The sequence below is a fragment of the Helianthus annuus genome, chromosome 2 (assembly GCF_002127325.2).
Source record: "Helianthus annuus cultivar XRQ/B chromosome 2, HanXRQr2.0-SUNRISE, whole genome shotgun sequence".
NCBI classification, from domain to species: domain Eukaryota; kingdom Viridiplantae; phylum Streptophyta; class Magnoliopsida; order Asterales; family Asteraceae; genus Helianthus; species Helianthus annuus.
The window spans coordinates 62,648,316-62,669,614 of NC_035434.2; the positions used below are offsets into that span (position 1 = coordinate 62,648,316).

Here is a 21,299-nt window from a genome sequence, read left to right on the forward strand (position 1 = left end):
CATTCACAGCTCGTACCCGTTTATGGTTTACCCTAAACACCGGGTGTAAGTTGTTATTTTCATAAAACACAAGTCACCCAAAGTGTTGCATAATTTGACAACATAATATGGATATACGATTCGACCTGTTTTGACACTAATCAAACGCATCAAAAGTCGCCCTAAGTGTTAATCTGACCCGTGACATGGATTAAATAACATCTGATTCTAAACACAAGTGCAACTATACATGCTTTAAAATGTAAAGGACTTCAGTACAAACAATCAACTTACTCATAAGCCAATTTTCCAGCATCTAGGGGGTAAAATTGTCAAGTTACTTGTAATAATTTCTTATTACCAGTAATGTATGACCAATACTGGAATCTCTAGATGCTACTTCATCAATGATTATATATATTGATACAATATCTAACTCATATAAGCTGCACTATAGCAGCAATCCTCAAGGCTCCATTTTGTAAAAGTTCCCCGAGCTCATCGAACAACAGCGCAGTACGCCAACCACATCCTTTTGGAGCTTTGGGTAACAGGGTTCCTGGTTGTTTGAAGCTCCCAAACACCATTACTTCTCTTTCTGATGGACAAATTAGCTGCAAAAGTTTTTTAAAAAAAAGTAGACAATTTACAGACCCGAACACCATATCAAATATTAATTACAAAGTTTCTTTTGTTGGCTACTTTACAAGTTAAAAAATTGTAAATTAGTTTATAGAAGTATGGGACGAAGCATTGAAGCAGTTTAGGGGTACGGGTCAATTTCGGTTATTTATATCTTAAACAAGTCATACAGGTCAGACTAAAAAAAGTTAAAATGTACATAAGTCAAATGGGTTGAACGGGTCAAAACCCACCCAAAACGCATTTAAAGTGGATAAAACCTTTTAATTATAATAGATATGTTTATAATACAAATCTTTAACATTTTTAAATCTGATTTGGGTATATGGGTTACATTTTTTTCAAACAGATCAACCAGCATCATTTTAAGCTTATTAAATAAATAAGTTAAAACAAATGTACCTGTTAATGCCCGTACTCATAGCCACCAACGGGTGGCGGCTGTTGGCCTTGTTGGGGCGGGTATGGAGACGGAGACCCATTACAGTAAGGTGGTGGCGGTTGGGTGATAGTAGGGTGTTTGGGGGTGGGGTTGGTTGGTGGGTGGTTCGGACTGGGAAGATGGTTGTTGTGGCGGTCTAGTTGAAGAGTAGTTGTACGTGCTTGAATTTTTACCGTCTAGAATACTTAGACCAGACATTTGTTTTTGTACATCTTCGATCATATCCCGACATTGTATGCTTCGTGTCATGACAAAGTCACTGCACTGTTGCTTTACACTTGTGGTTGCTTCCTATTCAATGAAACAAGTAACTGAATTAAAAAAAATGATAACTAAAATACCTAAAATGATTAAATAAAAACCATAAAAGATTCATGCCTGAAGAGTAACATAAAACTTGAGTCCTTCATTGATCTTATCTTTGATTTCTCGGTACCTGGCTATGGCAACTTCTATCTGCTTATAACACTTTTCACAAGCCGCTGCATGTAACGGAATATACAATAACATAAGATCTATATTCAGAACAAATATATATAAAGAGTACAATGCAATTTTCGTCCCTGAGGTTTGGCGAGTTTTGCGACTTTCGTCCAAAGGTTTGTTTTCCACATCTGGACCCAAAAGGTTTAAAATCTTGCCATTTTCTTCATTCGGTTCATTAACTCCATCCATTTTTCTCCATTAATTCAGGGGTATTTCCGTCCTTTTTGGTAAAATGGCAATTTGATCTTTTTCACTCTATGTAAAAAGACCGAATTACCCTTTAAGTTTACCAAAAAAAAACGAAAATACTCTGACTTAATGGAGAAAAATGGATGGAGTTAATGAGACAAATGAAAATGGCAAGATTTCAAACCGTTTGGATCCAGATGCGGAAAAACAAAACTTTTGGACGAAAGTCGCAAAACTGGCCAAACCTCAGGAACGAAAATGGCATTTTAGTCTTATATATATGATCACACATATAACAGTAAACGTAGTGGTGTAATGAGCCAAGCCGCTAGCAAAAGAAAAGATTACCTCTGTAATCCTCAACGTTAAAGGTGGCAGCAAATTCACCATTTTGAGCCTAGAAACAATACAACCTGTTAGTAAACAATTCACCATCCGCAAACACGGTTAGTCCATGATGCTTATCCCCTAGATGGGAATTCAAATTTCAAGAGTTTGAATATATATAATATTTCAGTAAAGATCTAAACCAAAATGCAATTCAGCATTCAAATACATCATGAAATCACAGCCCAGAGTCACAAACTAAACCATAAGTACCAAACACGGAAACCCTAACTACTAAACAGTAAAATCGATTACCAATCTGTAAAGAATCATCTTCAAAAATGTGAATCCTAGTCGAGATTTAATCATCATACCAACTACAAATCTAGCATAACATCAATAATCCGGCAATTTTCTATAACCAGTTAATAACAACCACCTCAAACAACGTTAGTATCAAAGCAAAAAAAACAGAATTTAAGATAGTCACAGAAACCCTAATCGCAATGGTTGTAACTGTCAATAATCACAACAACAAACAAAAATGCCCATATGGTTAAAACCAACACAAATCTGAAATGTCAAATAACAAAGAAAAATGCCCATATGGTTAAAACCAACATACCGAGAAGTTGAACCCAGTAGATCTGATGTCGGAATCGCTGGAGAAAGAAACCCTAAAATTTCAAAGATCTAATCAAATAACAAACAAAAATTGCTGATAAGGTTAAAAAGACGGTACCGAGAAGTCGAATCGATCTTGTGTCACTATGCCGGAAAATACATCGCCGTCTAGTGAAAGAAAACCCTACAATTTCACATATCTGTGTCAAATAACAAAAACAAAATGCTGCAGAACTAAAAGTTTCAACAACAAATCTAACCTTAGGGTTGTCGAGTGGTCGGAATGGCCAACTTAACCAGACAACCACCATCAATAGCAGCCGAAGATAGCAAAATCTGAACCAATCTGGTGATATCTTCATCAAACGCTTCGTGTTTCTGAATCGCCGCTCGAAATTTGATAGCAAAATCTGACCTCGGGTTTGCGTTTTATTGCCGTTTTCTTCCTTGAGTTTAGCAATTTATTGCGACTGTCAACCCTCGAAATTTGGCCCTCAGGGGTGAAAATGCCACCTCAGGGACGAAAGTCGCAAAAGTGGTCAAACCCCAGGGACGAAAATGACATTTTACTCTTTTTGATATAAAGTTTGTATGTTTACCTTGGCAGCCCTTGTTCTTGCTCTGGACCAACGCGAAACGACTAATAGACAAAATTTAAATAAATAAAAATCAAATAGCTATAACTATAATAGATAATAAACTCGGCTAACACTTGCACTATCTGCAGATTCGTCAAGTTACGATACAATTAAAAACAAATCAAGATAAAAATAAAAATATGAACTTTTAAAAAAATTAAAAATATATATATTTTTTTTGTTTGTTCTTACAAGCCAATGACAAATTTATCTAGAGAAAAAGTGATCATAGTCCAACTACATGGATCAACAGCATCTGCATCCCAATTCAAGACACTATGTGGATCATCTAGACCATTCTTTATGTTCATCAAAGCTTGTACTGCAAGTTCAAAAACCATTAAACACTTTTATAACCTTTAAATGTTATGAACTGATCTCAACAAGAAGAAACAAAACTGATCTGTACCTCCTCTCTTGGCTGAGGCAACTGCCTTCTTCTTTTTGCTCGCATCAGACACCACATCAGACACCACACCATCTGAAACAAAACAAACATGGACACCTTGACTACCTTCACTCGCAAGATTTACTATCTGTAACATTTTAAAACCAAGATTTACTATCAGTAACAAATCTAAATTAGCATACTTAATTAAATAATTTATACCAGACAGTTGTCTATAAGCATGTTGAGTTCAAAATATCATAAATTATCCATAAATTAAACAAAAATAAAAACTTAATTGTAAAACAATTCAACCCTGTACTCATCTCATTCTCTGTCATTGGTAAAACATGAAAGAAATGACATTATTAGTTCCATCATATAATCAGTCATTCCTTAAATTTCACAGATCAAAAACCAAACCACTTAAAAAAAGTCATTATTGTAAAACATCCAAAAACTATAGAACAAATAACACAAATAAACAAAATTAATGAAAAGGATAGTAAACAAAAGGGACTCGAGTATTCTTGAAGTTATTGAAAAACAAACAAAATCATACAAACCAAAACATACCGAGAACAGATCTGAATCTATTTCACAGATCTGCTAGAAAAAAGTAACGGATCTGAATCTATTTCACAGATCCAGTAGAAACAACATACCGAGAAGTTGAACCCAGTAGATCTGATGTCGGAATCGCCGGAGAAAGAAACCCTAAAATTTCACAGATCTAAGTCAAATAACACACAAAAAATTTCACATGTTCTAAGTCAAATAACACACAAAAAACACGCAAATTATAACAAATTTATACAATCAAACACAAAAATTACATTCTAGATTCGATAAATCAGCAAAGAACCATGTGCATCGAAGAATTTATGAATAATGAAAAAGGGAAATACTCACCGAAGAACTCATCATCATCAATGGACTACTCTCTGGCATCAGTAAAGGCTAACAGAGGGTATGTTAAGGAGAACCAGCCATGATTTTGCCTAAAACATCAAACCCTAGAAACTGTTTATAAACTTATTTGCTAAAACAAAGATAAATTAGAACGCACCCTCATAAATCACCAAAGCAAAATCATATGTGGAAAGAAGAATCGTAACTTACCAAGATCATCGGCTCTTTAAGAGAAGAAGAAGGTTTCGACGGTCGCTGGTGGTGTCATCGGTGGAGAAGATGGATGCGAGGGTTTGTTGTCACAACCCCCGGTCCCTAGTTCCCGGGAACGGGCGGCCGTGAGCCAGTTTCGGTGGTATCACGTTAATTACTTATTTGGCAGCGGAAATTTTCATCAGGACCGTAGTTAGGAAATATTAAATCAGAGTAAACCACCATATTTTATAATCTTAAACAAATGGGTAAAACCCAAGTTTTTATTACAACTGATTTACAGGGATAAATCCCACTTTATTGAAATAAACGCTTTCTTTTATTTAGGTAACTTTTATAGCCACTTTTCCAAGCCTTCAGTGCTGTCTAGCTGGCTTCTATTTGGCTTTCACATTTTGTTACCTGAAACGCATTTTAAAAAGGTTTTGTCAGTGGGAAATACTGGTGAGTGAATCCCAGTTTAATCAAGAAATATTAATTTACTTTAAACAGTATTGAGGGCGATTACAATGTTTATATCTACCCAATTACTCATTCAGTAGTGTCAAGTCTGACTGAGGGTCATATTACACATTGGCTAACTCTTCGTCCAATGGTAACGTTACTCACATTTTGTATACAAAACCCCAACATACCGGCAGTAATTGTAGAATTACAAAGACTCAATCACTGCTAAATTGCATTGTAAAAAGGTTAAGGTTTTGTAAAAACTGTTAACAAAAAGGAGATTACTCACAAAAAGGTTTACACAAAAAGAGGATTACTCACATTGCTGTCTTAGGTTATTCTTTAGGGTTTCCTGGTGAATATCTATAATTTACACAAATGCACGTGTGTTAGTATAATAACCCATTTTAACATTAGTAATACCCTCCCCGAGACGGCATTCCAACGACTACGTCGGGCAGAACCACGACAGCCGTTACGGAACCCTAGATCAATCGGGTAGCGTATCTAATACGTCTCCAGGGGTTATAATACTTACATTGTAGCAGAACCTCGCTATTTTAGGGGGTATAATGCCCGGGTATAGTAACGCCACTATAGAAATTTAAGAAAGAAAGAAAGAAAATGAACGACGGAAACTGAAATCCCGAGGCTTTCTTATATAGGGCTGAAAACTGGTCCTCTCGCGGCCCACGTTCAATGAGCACAGGGCCTACGCGGCCCGCGTTGACCTCCGGTCAATGCATAGCTCGTCCGGATCACCCTCTAGACTTGACACGCTCTCGACACGTGTCAGCTCAGGGCTGCGCCACCATTTGAGACACTCGCGACCCGCTTTAACTTAACCAAACTTGTACGCGGCCCGCTTTAACTTAAGATTTTTGGCGAAGTCTGGTTACATCCTTACACAGCCCGCGTTAAGTTGAGGTGAGGTCCCATGCGGCCCGCCTCAACTTAATTTTTATTGTTTTTAATTTATTTTATATATTATATTCTAATTTGGGCTCGGTTTTCACATACGGGGCACATATAAAGACACATTGAGATATTTAGAATATATTAGGGTGTTAGAAATATTATGAGTGAGTCGGTTTTACCGAGGGTTGTTATATCCTCCCCACCTTGTTTTAGAGCTCGTCCTCGAGATCTACTGGAACAAGTGTGGATATTTCTTTTGCATTTCTGATTCAAGTTCCCATGTGTATTCAGGTCCTCTTTTGGAGTACCATTTCACTTTGACCAGAACTAATCTCTTATGCCTGAGATTCTTAATTTTTCTATCTTCAATCTGTAGAGGCCTTTCTACAAATTTGAGTTGTTCATTAACCTCTATATCCTTGAGAGGTACTACGAGTGATTCATCGGCTAAACACTTTTTGAGATTAGATACATGAAACACATCATGTATTCCTGCCATTTCCTCTGGCAGTTGTAGCTGATAAGCTACCGGTCCTACTCTTTCAAGAATTTTGAAAGGTCCAATATACCTGGGACTAAGCTTTCCTCTTTTGATGAATCTTACCACTCCTTTCCAGGGAGAGACTTTCAATAATACTTTATCTCCCACTTGAAATTCTAATGGTTTGCGTCTGTTATCAGCATAGCTCTTTTGGCGATCACGTGCTGTTTTCAGTCGTTCCTTGACTTGAATGATTTTATCAGTTGTTTCCTGTACTATCTCGGGTCCAGATAATTGTTTTTCCCCAATTTCTGCCCAACAGACTGGGGTTCTGCACTTTCGTCCATAAAGTGCTTCGAATGGTGCAGCATTGATACTTGTGTGATAACTGTTATTATAAGAAAATTCTATTAAAGGTAAGTGTTCGTCCCAATTACCTCCAAAATCAATTACACAAGCTCTAAGCATATCCTCCATTGTCTGAATTGTCCTTTCGCTTTATCCGTCCGTTTGAGGATGATAAGCTGTGCTTAGATTTATCCTGGTTCCCATTGCTTTTTGGAAACTTGACCAAAAATGAGAGGTAAAACGGCTATCCCTATCAGAAACAATTGATAAAGGAATGCCATGTAAAGAAACGATTTCATTTACATACAATTTGGCTAATTGTTCCATACTAAAGGTTTCCTTCATTGGTATGAAATGAGCTGACTTGGTTAACCTATCTACAATCACCCAGATTGTATCATTACCTTTCCTTGTTTTAGGCAATTTGGTAACAAAATCCATTGTTATCAATTCCCATTTCCAAACTGGTATTTCTAATTGTTGTAACAAACCTGAGGGTTTCTGATGTTCAGCTTTAACTTGTAAGCAAGTTAAACATTTAGAAACATAAGCTGCTACATCCTTTTTCATTCCTATCCACCAGAAATTTTTCCTTAAATCCTGGTACATTTTATCACTTCCTGGATGCATCGTATATTTAGACTTATGGGCTTCTTCTAATATACGGTGACGTAAATTTCCTAATTTAGGTATCCACATTCTCTTTTTATGGAACCTCCAAATTCCATTTGTTCCTTGTTCTAATTCCTTAATCATTCCTTTTAATTTTTCAGTATCCTCCTTGATTACTGATTCTTGTGCTTTTCTAATCTGATTGTTTAAATCTACTTGTAGATTTAATTTAAGAGAACGTACCCTTTTTAGCTTTTCGTGATATTTTCGACTTAAAGCATCAGCCACCACATTGGCTTTTCCTGCATGATACTGGATATCACAATCATAATCACTAAGTAATTCCATCCAGCGTCTCTGTCTCATATTCAATTCTTTTTGCCCGAATACATATCTTAAACTCTTATGATCGGTGAATATGGTAAACTTACTACCATAAAGATAATGTCTCCAAATCTTAAGGGCAAAAATTATGGCTCCTAATTCCAAATCATGGGTCGAATAATTTCCTTCATGACTCTTAAGCTGTCTAGATGCATAAGCTATAACCTTTTGACGTTGCATCAACACACATCCATATCCTAACTTAGAAGCATCACAAAAGACTACAAAGTCTTCAGTTCCTTCTGGTAACGCTAGTATGGGTGTATGGGTTAATCTTTGCTTAAGGATTCTAAAGGCTTCTTCTTGTTTTGGTCCCCATTCAAACTTAACAGATTTACAGGTTAACTTAGTTAAAGGAATGGCTATTCTAGAAAAATCTCGAATAAATCTTCTATAATAACCGGCCAATCCTAAGAAACTTCTAACTTCAGTTGGTGACTCTGGGGTTTTCCATTTGGTAATTGCCTCGATTTTTGTTGGGTCTACATGAATTCCTTCATGGTTAACTAAATGTCCGAGAAATTGTACCTGTTCTAACCAAAACTCACACTTTGAAAATTTAGCATACAGCTTTTCCTTTCTCAATAGACTTAAAAGTAAGTGCAAGTGTTTTGCATGCTCTTCTTTACTTTTAGAGTAGATTAGAATATCATCTATGAAGACAATTATGAATTTATCCAAATATGGCTTACATATTCGGTTCATCATGTCCATAAATGCGGCTGGGGCATTGGTTAAACCAAATGGCATGACAGTAAATTCATAATGACCATACCTTGTTCTGAATGCGGTTTTAGGAATATCCTCTTCATGTACCTTTAATTGATGATATCCTGATCTTAAATCGATTTTAGAGAAAAATCGAGCTCCTTGAAGTTGATCAAACAAATCATCGATCCTCGGTAATGGATACCGATTCTTAATCGTGACTTTGTTCAATTCACGGTAGTCAATGCACATACGCATTGATCCGTCCTTCTTTTTAACAAATAAAATCGGCGCTCCCCATGGCGATGAGCTTGGCTGTATGAATCCTTTCTCCAACAATTCGTCTAATTGTTTCTTCAGTTCTTGCATTTCAGCGGGTGCCAAACGGTAAGGTGCTTTGGCAATCGGTGCTGTTCCTGGTAACAGGTGAATTCTGAATTCAACTTCCCTGTCTGGCGGTAGTCCTGGCAATTCTTCTGGAAAGACATCTGAAAACTGGGACACTACTGGAATGTCTTTTAATTCTTTTCCTTTCGTTTTAGTGATTATAGAAATCAAATACACTATAGATCCTTTCCTTATACAACTTGCAGTTTTCATCACAAAGATGAATTTAGTGGATCTAGATAACTTATCTCCTTTAATTGTGATCTTTTCACCTCTTGGTGATTTTATCTGAATTGACTTTTGATCACATAAGATATTGGCTTTATTGGCTATTAACCAATCCATTCCTAATACGATATCAAATCCTACCAGATTCATTGGGTAAAGGTTTGCAATAAATTTTTGATTAAAAATTTCTATTCTTGCTCCTTGCAAGATTTCAGAAATCTTAATGGTGTCTCCATTTGCTGTCTCTACTAGACATTCTTGTGGTAGTTTAGTTAATGATTGATTTAGAAGTTTGCAAAATGAAGTATTAATAAAACTTTGGTTGGCACCAGAGTCAAATAATACTTTAGCAAAAATATCATTAACTAAAAATGTACCAGCAATGACGTCCGGAATCATCCTAGCTTCGTCTGCAGTTAGAACGAATGCTCTAGCATTTTTAGTGTTCTTGTTGTTTGCAGCTGGGGCTAATTTTGGACAGTTGGTCTTGATGTGACCTTGTTCCCCACAGTTGAAACACACCCTGCTATTGGCTTTCTTCCTGCAGTCTTCTTCTTTGTGACCTGATATTTTGCAAAAATTGCAATAAATGGAGCATTTTCCAGAATACTTCCTTTTGCAATACTTGCAATAAGGTGCAGATGTAGATCCTATATTCCTACGGTTAGAATTCCCAGAACGGAATTCTTGGGTAAGCCTTTGGGTTAGGTTTCTCTTCTGATCTTCTTCTCTAGTACGGATTAACTCATCTGTCAAGGTATTGGCTAGTTCTACAGCTTCCTCTATGGTTTGGGGTCTAGCTGCCTTGACTACATGTCTAATCTCTCCAATTAATCCCCAGATATAACGGGAGATTAATACCGGTTTAGGTGATGCAAGGGTAGGTACTATCCTAGCATATTCAAAGAATGTGGTAGTGTAACCCTTACTGTCTACCCCGGTCATTCTTAGATTCAGAAACTTATTTGCTATTTGTTCCTTTTCATTGGGAGGGCAGAATTTCCTTTCTACCATATTCTTAAATTCCTCCCATTCCATGTTATAAATCCTATCACTTCCTCTTGACTGGAGGATAGTGTTCCACCATTCTAAGGCTGCGTTTTTAAACAAATTTGAAGCAAACATTATCTTATTTTCTTCAGCACATTTGCTTATTTTTAAAACAGCCTCAGTTTTCTCCATCCAGCGTAGAGCTGCAATGGGTCCTTCATTGCCCGAGAATTCTATTGGTTTACAGGACCAGAATTCCTTGTAAGAACAACCATATGGCATGGTTCTTCTTCTTTTGGGAATGGGCGCTTGAAGTACGGGTCCATTGTTCACGCTGTTTTCCGGTTCACTTGGTCGTTTACTGCTATGCTTACTTTTATTATTCGCTTCTTGAACCGTTTGAATAATAAATGGCATTGCATCTATAATTCCTTGTGCCACTATATGTTGAACGGCACTATTATCCATTTGGTTTCCATTGTTATTGTTGTCCGGATTCTCATTAACCACGTTAATGTTACTCTGGTTATCGTTATTCAGATTATCTTGATTTCCCTCGTCGGCCATCTGAATTTTTAACATTTACCAAATATTAATATCACAATTAATATTTGAATATAGCCAATCACATGACACGCACGTTTAACCAAAAACGTCGAGCATTGCGACTTTTACTCTATTTATATAGTATGCATCATTACATACTAGTACTGAAATTTAAATTACAATACCGGCTGAAATGTAAAGCTACAATACTAATAATAAGCATCCGTAGTTTTTTTTTCTAACACATACACACATATATTATTTTATTATTATTATTATTATTACTGTTTCTACCATCACCTTCACTGATATGGATTCATCCAAAAATCCATATTACGCTCATCGTATTTCCATACGAGGCGTTCTCCCACCTGTCGCATACGATTACTGCTTTCTAAAATTTCCTCCCCAAAAGTCCTAAGTTCCTGGACATTTTCTGCACTCATTGGGGGTGCAGGTTCTAGGACTGGGTTTGGAAACTGAGGTACGGGTTCCTGATACGGAGGCATAGGGGCCTGGTACGGGTTTGGATTCTCTAAAATTTCCCTAACATATGCATCACTAATGTTGTAGGGATCTTGAGGATCTAACCCTGGGTAAGCTCCTAAGTTGGGCATTGGCACATTTTCCTGTATTGGGTTTTGTTGCACGTAGTCCCTAACATCATCCCACCAGGGGTCGTAATTATTTGGGTCTAGGGGATCTGGTGCAGGTACCCTAGGTATCTCCTCCGGGTTGTAATCAGGCATTTCTATCTGGTTTTCTATTTCCATGGGTTGGTCAGGATTTTGTGGTTGTGGTGCTAGCATTTGTTCCAGGTTTGGGTCAGCAGCAGTGGTTGCTAAAATATGGATATTAGCAATACCCCTATTGAGCATATCCTGATTATAAGCATCAGTTTCTCTTTTTACTGCGGCTAACACTCGCTGTTCCTGCAACTTTTTCATTCTTTTCCTACGCTCGTGCGCTCCCCTACTGAACCATCCCCTCTTTTTCTGAGGAAATGGCTCTTCAGACTGAGCCTTAAACACAAAGATCCCTTCTTCTGTGTCAGCAGAATACCCTGAGAGGGCAGGCTGAGAAGAGGAGGTGCCTTCGCTCCTAGGCGAACCAGACAGTTGACGATAGGCATCAGAAGGTCCTTGGTCACTCATACTGTAAACTAACAAATAGTCAGATAACACATAGCAAGAAATACAATTATACATGTATTTCCATAGTTTATTTCCTAACACTTTGAATTTTGATGTCAGCAGAACACTTCTGTGGCTGAATCAGTGGCATAGCTCTGATACCACCTTCTGTCACAACCCCCGGTCCCTAGTTCCCGGGAACGGGCGGCCGTGAGCCAGTTTCGGTAGTATCACGTTAATTACTTATTTGGCAGCGGAAATTTTCATCAGGACCGTAGTTAGGAAATATTAAATCAGAGTAAACCACCATATTTTATAATCTTAAACAAATGGGTAAAACCCAAGTTTTTATTACAACTGATTTACAGGGATAAATCCCACTTTATTGAAATAAACGCTTTCTTTTATTTAGGTAACTTTTATAGCCACTTTTCCAAGCCTTCAGTGCTGTCTAGCTGGCTTCTATTTGGCTTTCACATTTTGTTACCTGAAACGCGTTTTAAAAAGGTTTTGTCAGTGGGAAATACTGGTGAGTGAATCCCAGTTTAATCAAGAAATATTAATTTACTTTAAACAGTATTGAGGGCGATTACAATATTTATATCTACCCAATTACTCATTCAGTAGTGTCAAGTCTGACTGAGGGTCATATTACACATTGGCTAACTCTTCGTCCAATGGTAACGTTACTCACATTTTGTATACAAAACCCCAACATACCGGCAGTAATTGTAGAATTACAAAGACTCAATCACTGCTAAATTGCATTGTAAAAAGGTTAAGGTTTTGTAAAAACTGTTAACAAAAAGGAGATTACTCACAAAAAAGGTTTACACAAAAAGAGGATTACTCACATTGCTGTCTTAGGTTATTCTTTAGGGTTTCCTGGTGAATATCTATAATTTACACAAATGCACGTGTGTTAGTATAATAACCCATTTTAACATTAGTAATACCCTCCCCGAGACGGCATTCCAACGACTACGTCGGGCAGAACCACGACAGCCGTTACGGAACCCTAGATCAATCGGGTAGCGTATCTAATACGTCTCCAGGGGTTATAATACTTACATCGTAGCAGAACCTCGCTATTTTAGGGGGTATAATGCCCGGGTATAGTAACGCCACTATAGAAATTTAAGAAAGAAAGAAAGAAAATGAACGACGGAAACTGAAATCCGAGGCTTTCTTATATAGGGCTGAAAACTGGTCCTCTCGCGGCCCGCGTTCAATGAGCACAGGGCCTACGCGGCCCGCGTTGACCTCCGGTCAATGCGTAGCTCGTCCGGATCACCCTCTAGACTTGACACGCTCTCGACACGTGTCAGCTCAGGGCTGCGCCACCATTTGAGACACTCGCGGCCCGCTTTAACTTAACCAAACTTGTACGCGGCCAGCTTTAACTTAAGATTTTTGGCGAAGTCTGGTTACATCCTTACACGGCCCGCGTTAAGTTGAGGTGAGGTCCCATGCGGCCCGCCTCAACTTAATTTTTATTGTTTTTAATTTATTTTATATATTATATTCTAATTTGGGCTCGGTTTTCACATACGGGGCACATATAAAGACACATTGAGATATTTAGAATATATTAGGGTGTTAGAAATATTATGAGTGTGTCGGTTTTACCGAGGGTTGTTATATTTGTGTTTTAGGGTTTCTCAAGAAAGGATAGGAACAGAATCGGTGGAGAAGATGGTTGGGAGGGTTTGTGTTTCAGGGTTTCTCTTGGAGGAAGAAACAATAGGAACAGAAAAAGTGTCTTGGGATGGGGGATGAATAAACGGATTAAAAAATTGAATCCAGCTCTGGCCGCCCAAAAATTGTTTTGCCGCCCAGTTATACAGCATGTGTTGAAAAGAAGTTTTCAACACTTTCATGCTTTAAAGGTTGTACAATGGGCTTCAAATGGTTGTAAAGTGGCAAATGACCATTTCTGTCCTTCCTATATGCTTATTAAAGTAGTATATATATATATATATATATACACTTAGAGTTAGTTAGTGGGCTTTGGGCTTGGGCCCAAGGCCCACAAACCCAATCCCCGAGTTTAAGTGACCCGTAATTTCTACGAGACCCGATATCACAACCCAAACTCCATAAGTGACGAAAGAATAAAATTTTAAAATTAAAAGGTGTATAATAGTAGTGTTTGTCGTGTGACGCGTTCGTTCGTCGCTTTACGATAATAATCGCGAAAAATCGCGTTGTTGCTGTGTTGATCCGTTTTCCAATCCGGTTTCGACTACGGAAATAAAAATATAACTACGAATCAAAATATATCATAAAATTTAAGTTTAAAGGTAATACGCGTGTCCGATGCTTCCGTTTCGTTGCCGGTGTGTTCCTGCGGTCGCGTTTCTCGTTCCTGTTTGCGTTGTGCAATGTACGGAAGCGCAATAAATTCGCAACATTAAATTCATAATTATAAAATATTCGTAGATAATCTGTACTCGTCAGCGTTGTCAGTATTTTGTTCGGCTTCAGTTTATTACTGTTAAATTTTTCAGTAGTTTCTTCGCGGATCGTCATACACGCACTGTAATGTCGAAGAGGCGTTCCCAGGCGCTCCAGAGGCCTAATTAAGTTAATCAACTTCATAAACACTATTTATTATCGTTTTAAACACCTGTTAATTGCGTAATTAGAAACGTAAATCACCGGTTGTCACACCAACGATCGAAATATAATCCCTCAAAGCAATTTCGAAAGCGAGTTCTTCTCTAATCTTGATAGCGATTTTGGTGATGTAAGTCCTGCTTTCGTCTTTTGTTTATAACTTACAATTTATGTTCATGTTCACATGATTAAATTGGATCCAATATGGGTGTTGAATATATTTAGCATAGGAAGAATGAGCGAGCGCCTGAAGGTTTTTTCTCATCATTGGTGTTTTTAGGTTGTATGGGAATACTTAATGGAATAATTCAAACAGGAATTTTGTAGGTTGTATGGGATTACTTGTGGTCAAACTGTACTGGGAAAAGTCAAGGGATGAAAGGTAAGTAAATAGTTAGTTACATATTTAATATTTTGGGGCTTTTGCTTTTTGAAGTCGTGATAAGCAAACAATCAGTTTGATTGTTTGGCATATTCTGATTATTTAGGGATTTACATGTAAAATAATATATTAATCAGAATCAGTTTTCATTTATGCCCTATTCTACAGGAAAATTGGGGACAAATTTCGACATAATATGTATAATCCCCCAAAGCAATTTCGAGAGCGAGTTCTTCTCTGATCTCGCTAGGGATTTTAGTGATGTAAGTCTTGATCTCGATAGCGATTTTAGGCTGATAAAGAAGGTTGCAGAAAAGGGTATATTTTTGTTTTGTACATATTGGATGTATAGATTAGGCGATGTAACTATGAAACAATTGTGGGTTTATTTGTCGTGTGTATTGTAGTTAAAAACTGTATAATCATTCATTAACTAATAAAATGTGTCATGCATGGTTTTCTAAAAACCACCCGTGTTTGCACAGGGTCGTACCGCTAGTACTATATAATAAAAGAAACCATTTATGGGACATTTGTCATCATATTAGGCCATGTCTTATGGATAATTATTATTTTAATTTAATTTCTTTTAATTAATTATAGATAACCCTCCTACTAAATATCATTTAGTTTAATATTTTATAGATAATTATTATTTAGTTTAATCTCTTCTAATTAATTATAGATAACCATTATACTAAATATTATTTTGTTTAATCTTTTCTACTTAACTATAGATAATTATTATTTAGTTAAAATTTAATGTGTACTTCTCATTTATAATATTAAGAGTTACTTACATAGTTAGTCCCTGTGGTTTGCACAAAATAATATACCTAGGTGTTAATAGTTTAAAATCAACTTTTAGGGTATTAACTTTTCATTTTGTAACGTTTGGAGGTATTAACGTTAAATGTTTGTTAAACTATTAGTACATAAGTATGTTATTTTGTGCAAACCACATAGACTAACTTTAAAATTACCTTCAAGGGTATTAACTTTTTATTTTGTAACGTTTGGAGGTATTAACCTTAATTGTTTGTTAAACTATTGGTACCTAAGTATGTTATTTTGTGCAAACCACATAGACTAACTATGTTAATACCCTAGAAATTGATACCTATAAACGTTACAAAATGAAAAGTTAATACCCTGAAATGTAATTTTAAACTATTAGTACCTAAGTATCTTATTTTGTGAAAAACATATGGACTAACTATGTAATTAACTCTAATATTAATATTACCTTCATATATAAAATTAGATTTATTACAGGTTTTTTAAATATAATTTATATTTTATCACTCAAATTGCTGCTTATTTACTTACTGAATAACATGTTTGACCACTGTAACTTCTTTTCAATAATCATCTCTGCAATCACCATATCTATCGCGTACCGAGTATATCTATTAGTTTTTTTTAAATATAATTTTCTTATTATTTGGTATATAAAATCATATTTATTTACTCGAGTATATCCATTAGTTTTTTTAAATATAATTTTCTTATTATTTAGTATATAAAATCATATTTATTTATTGAACCCGTGTAATACACGGGGTTATATTCTAGTTATTCAAATATATACTTCAAAAGGCCACATTCATCATTCACGTAACATGCTGGCTTATGATGTTTTCATAGCCCATGAAGGTACTGGCCCAATGTCTCGCAATAATCATGCTAGGCTCATACTATTTTTGGCGGCCTCTTTTCTCTTCACATTCTGCTTTTAATTCATCTTGTTTATTAGGCTTGGACCACTCCTAACAGTAATAGCAATATGGCATCTGTTCATAAAAAGATATAGCAGCCATTTTTTAATATATATTAGATCCTCTAAAAAATAATAATAATAAGAGTAAATTACGTTTTTGGCTCCTGTTGTTATATCACTTTTACTATATTAGCCCAAAATAAGAATTTTTAACATATCTGCCCCCATAGTCTCTATAACTAACCATTTTGTCTCCTAAGTCTTACCATTTTGGCCCCCGTGATCTCTATAACTAACCATTTTGGCCCCCATGATCTCTAAACTTAGGGGCCAAAATGTTTAGTTATAAAGATCATGGGGATATATATGTTAAAAATTCTTATTTTGGCCTAATATAATAAAAGTGATATAACCATAGGGGCTAAAACGTAATTTACTCTTAATAATAATAGTAATAACCGTCACTTTCAAGAAAATAATAATATATGCCAACAACCTTTTTATAATAATGATATTAGATAACATAGAGATAGGGGGCTCGGCCCACTCGAGAAAAATAGCAACAATTTAAATTCGATCATTGGCGCCCTACTCTACTCAACTGGCTGGTTATTTAATTATTACTCATTTTCGCTCCATTTGCATCAGGTCCTGGCCCAACACAAAATAATACAATATAACACTAAAAACTAAATAAAAACAAATAAAACCTATACAATAATTATACACTTTACACGGGACAAATATGTATATTTTACCACACATCACATGTCATCTTCTGAGAGCAGCGGTTTGTCTGACGAGCACGATCCTATGACTATGGTCTCCGATGATGAGGTAGCACACGTCCCCGAGATTTTCACGTCTGACTCCGAGAGTGACCTGGAGATGATGTCTGACGACGACGACGATTTCTAGCCCTTCGCTCTACCAGATTTTGGTTACGATGCTCCTTTTGTTGATGATGTTCTCGCTTTACCTTTACCTCTCCATGACCAGCTTATCATCGGACTTCCTGACGGTGAGCATCTTGTTGAGCCTATTTCGATTCACGCTATTCCCCTTGCTGCCATCCCTGCTGAGAATTGGCCTTTCGTTGTCGATCTGGATGATAATGTTGATGTCCCCGTGATTGAGGTGGAGCACCTTGACGACGATCTCAGTGATGGCGAGGTGTATGACATCGCCATTCTAGATGTAGCATCCCTAGTTGTCTCTTTTATCGATATCTCTTCCGATTCTGATCTTGAGTCTGATGCTGACTCCTTTGAGTCGGTGACATCCTCTGCCATTTTAGCCGCTGGACTAGAGGCTTATCCTGCTGATGATATGATACCGTGTTAGTTGCACCAGCTACTCCTATTCGTGCCCCTACACCTGCTGGTACACCTCCTCATACCCCTGTTCGAGCTGTCACAAGCTCCTCACAGCCACCGGCCCCAGCAGGCCAGTTCAGTTGTTCACGTAGTGTTCGTTATGCTTTAGCTTTTCCCCATACCCCTCCTACTCATGGGGGAGAGCCATCAGGTCATCCACATATACCTCCACCCGAGTCAGATCAGTGCCATCAGTCACCCCGATTGTTTCCACCATACTCCATGCCATTGTCTGATCCATACCATCCTTCGCATTATTCTGGTTACACCAGGGACGATCTGTTGTTGTCACTTCAGTTACAGGTGGAGATTCTCTGTCGTAGGGTCTGTGAGTTAGAGAGTGAGGCTAATGCCAGACGACCTCCACCACCTGCTTATCCCCCATCAGTCATACCACAACCACCATCATCACCTCCACCAGTGTCTCCACCACCTGTTCATGTTCCCTTTGATGGTCACGCTGTCCGATTTCTGACTTTAGAGCAGCAGGTCAGTTTCTTGATCCGTCGAGTTCACGATCTCAAGGATGAGGTGGCACATCTTCGTAGCTTGGTTTTTCCTACTCCTCCACCACCTCCAGCACCCTAGGCCCTTTTATTTGCAGGCACCTTTTGAGTGGGAGTTACAGACCCACTAGCATGTGTATATGAAGACCAAGATTGAACTAAAGACACTTGAAGACTGTGAAGACCAATGTAGGAGAAAATAGTTGCTGCTTTTGTATTATGAAACTTGTACGACCGAGGCGATGTAACCTCGAGTCCCTTTTTGTTTTTCTTATACAAAAACAATGTATCAAGTTGTCAGACATAATTATGAAAGCTCAGTGGTTGTTTTCTTAATTATAGAATGTTGCTTATATGTGCATTGTGTTGTTTATGTGATTACATGTTTGCCAGTTGTGATGATCATTGATGTTATATATATATATATATATATATATATATATATATATATATATATATATATATGTGTATACATATGTACCTCATAGACAATATTTGGTGAATATTGTCTAACCTACCCGATACTTCTTGATAGAAGAAAGTGCCGCCCAGACGTAACACAAACACCAACCCATTACCAAGAACTGAAGCAGAACTTAACGAGCGCATATCTCTGGCTATAGCGCAACATGAAGCCCTCCGCTCTAAACAAAGCGGTGGCACTTCAGGAAACAATCCTCCCATTGGTAATGTTAAGTCACCCAAGACACATTACAAATCTTTTGGATATTTCCATTTATGCTTTGTCAATTCTTACTCGTGATTTGATGTTGCACATGTTTCAGGCTGCACCTACAAACAGTTCCTAGACTATAAGCCCTTGAACTTTGATGGCACAGGAGGTGTCGTTGCTTTCGTTCGATAGGCTGAAAAGACTGACTCAGTTCTGAGGATGAGTAAATGTTTGCCTGAGCAGAGAGTTACCTACATCTCGGGATTATTCATGGATGGTGCACTCTCTTGGTGGAACCTTCAGGTTCAAACCAAGGGTGAAACTGCTGCTTACGCAATGAGCTGGGACGAGATCAAAGAACTGATGCGAAAGAAATACTGCTCTAGGGCCAAAATCCAGAAGCTTGAAACTGAGTTCTGGAACTTGAAAATGGATGGGCCAAAGATTGTTGAGTACATCCAACGCTTTCATGACTTATCTAGGGTTGTTCCCTATTTGGTTGAGCCAGAATTTAAGATGATTGAAAGGTTCATTTGGGGTCTTGCTCCTCAGATCCTGAGCATGATTACTGCCTTAAAGCCTCCGGCCATTTTAGAGGCTATTGACTTGAGTGTCACACTCACTGAAGAGGCACGCCGTATGGGAAAATTCTCGAAATCAGATACAAACAAGAAAGAAACTCATGTGGAGTCTTCAGGCAACAACAAAAGGAATTTTTCAAACTTGAAGAAAGGCACCCAAGCAAGCAATGACAACTCGAATGCAAACAAACGAAGGGAAGCAAACCTGCCTCGTGGCACGAAAGCTTATGGAGCCACTAATGAGGCCAGTGGTAGAGGTTATTTGGGGACTAAGCCGAAGTGTGATAGATGCATGTTTCACCATGAGGGTCGATGCCCGAGACCTAAGTGTGACAAATGTGGAAAGGAGGGGCACAACAAAGAACTTTGTTGGACAGGAACAAGCGGAAGAAATACCAACCGGGGAGGAAATGGTAACTACAACCAAGGTGGTAACAACAATCATGGCGGAAACAACAACAACAACCAGGGAAGGAATAGTAACAACAACAACACCAACCAAGGTGGAAATAGTAATGGTCGAGGCCAAGGTTGTTTTAACTGTGGAGACATGGGGCACTTAAAGAAGGATTGCCCTAAGGAAAATCAAGCATGAGGAAGAGTCTTCACGATTGGAGCACGTGAAGTGCGCCAGGACCCGAACGTTGTTACGGGTACGTTCCCTATTAACCAACACTATGCATCCATTTTGATTAATACTGGCGCCGACTTTAGCTTTATCTCTATAGAATTTAAGGACATACTTGGTATAGAAGCAAGTAAGCTAGACACCCCATATTCTCTAGAGTTAGCAAATGGGAAATTAGTCGAAGTGGATGAAGTTATTAAGGGTTGTACACTTGAACTTGGGGAACGGAATTCTCTATCGATCTTCTACCAGTTGGTGTAGGTAGTTTCGATGTAGTTGTCGGAATGGATTGGTTGTCCGACAACCGAGCGGAAGTAGTTTTCCATGAGAAGACCATTTGTATCCCGTTGCCGAATGGAGAAACACTCATAGTCCATGGGGAGAAACGTGAGACACCCCTACGAGTCATAAATTGTATGAAGGCGCAGAAGTGTCTCCGAAAAGGCTGCATAGCTTTCCTCGCACACGTCATTGAAAAGGAGACCAAGGAGCCAAAGTTAGAAGACATTCCCATTGTGAAGGAATTCCTAGAAGTCTTTTCCGAAGACTTGCCTGGGCTACCTCCGCAACGACAAGTGGAGTTTTGGATAGATCTAGTGCCAGGAGCAGCACTAGTGGCAAAGGCACCTTACCGGCTAGCTCCATCAGAGATGCAAGAGCTTTTGACTCAACTACAAGAGTTGCTAGATAAGGGATTTATTAGGCCAAGCTTCTCACCTTGGGGAGCTCCAGTGTTGTTTGTTAAGAAGAAGGACAATAGTTTTGTATGTGCATTGACTACAGGGAGTTGAA

At 37.8% G+C, this 21,299-nt stretch overlaps 1 protein-coding gene and 1 long non-coding RNA gene across 15 annotated transcripts; both read right to left on the minus strand.

Moving 5' to 3' along the window:
* Nucleotides 1-208: 208 nt before the first annotated feature.
* LOC110916763 lies at nucleotides 209-1,352 on the minus strand. Its single transcript, XR_002579979.2, has 2 exons — nucleotides 1,024-1,352; nucleotides 209-593 (listed from the first exon to the last, which is right to left on the minus strand). It is a non-coding gene; the product is annotated as an uncharacterized LOC110916763 (long non-coding RNA).
* Nucleotides 1,353-1,442: 90 nt separating this feature from the next.
* Nucleotides 1,443-4,926, minus strand: LOC110916726 (probable LRR receptor-like serine/threonine-protein kinase At5g45780). Of its 14 annotated transcripts, none has more exons than XR_004881713.1 (10): nucleotides 4,838-4,926; nucleotides 4,628-4,716; nucleotides 4,381-4,432; nucleotides 3,737-3,808; nucleotides 3,569-3,649; nucleotides 2,950-3,329; nucleotides 2,808-2,873; nucleotides 2,691-2,758; nucleotides 2,087-2,135; nucleotides 1,517-1,545 (listed from the first exon to the last, which is right to left on the minus strand). XR_004881713.1 is itself a non-coding variant. In XM_035984184.1 (9 exons), exons 2-7 carry the CDS (start codon nucleotides 4,664-4,666, stop codon nucleotides 3,051-3,053), a joined length of 486 nt encoding a protein of 161 aa, XP_035840077.1. In that variant the 5' UTR covers nucleotides 4,667-4,716; nucleotides 4,838-4,926; the 3' UTR covers nucleotides 2,691-2,758; nucleotides 2,808-2,873; nucleotides 2,950-3,050. The 14 variants fall into 14 exon arrangements, 1 of the variants encoding a protein (XP_035840077.1); XR_002579955.2 differs by having other exon boundaries at nucleotides 3,520-3,649; XR_004881702.1 differs by having other exon boundaries at nucleotides 2,950-3,410; nucleotides 3,520-3,649.
* Nucleotides 4,927-21,299: the final 16,373 nt, after the last annotated feature.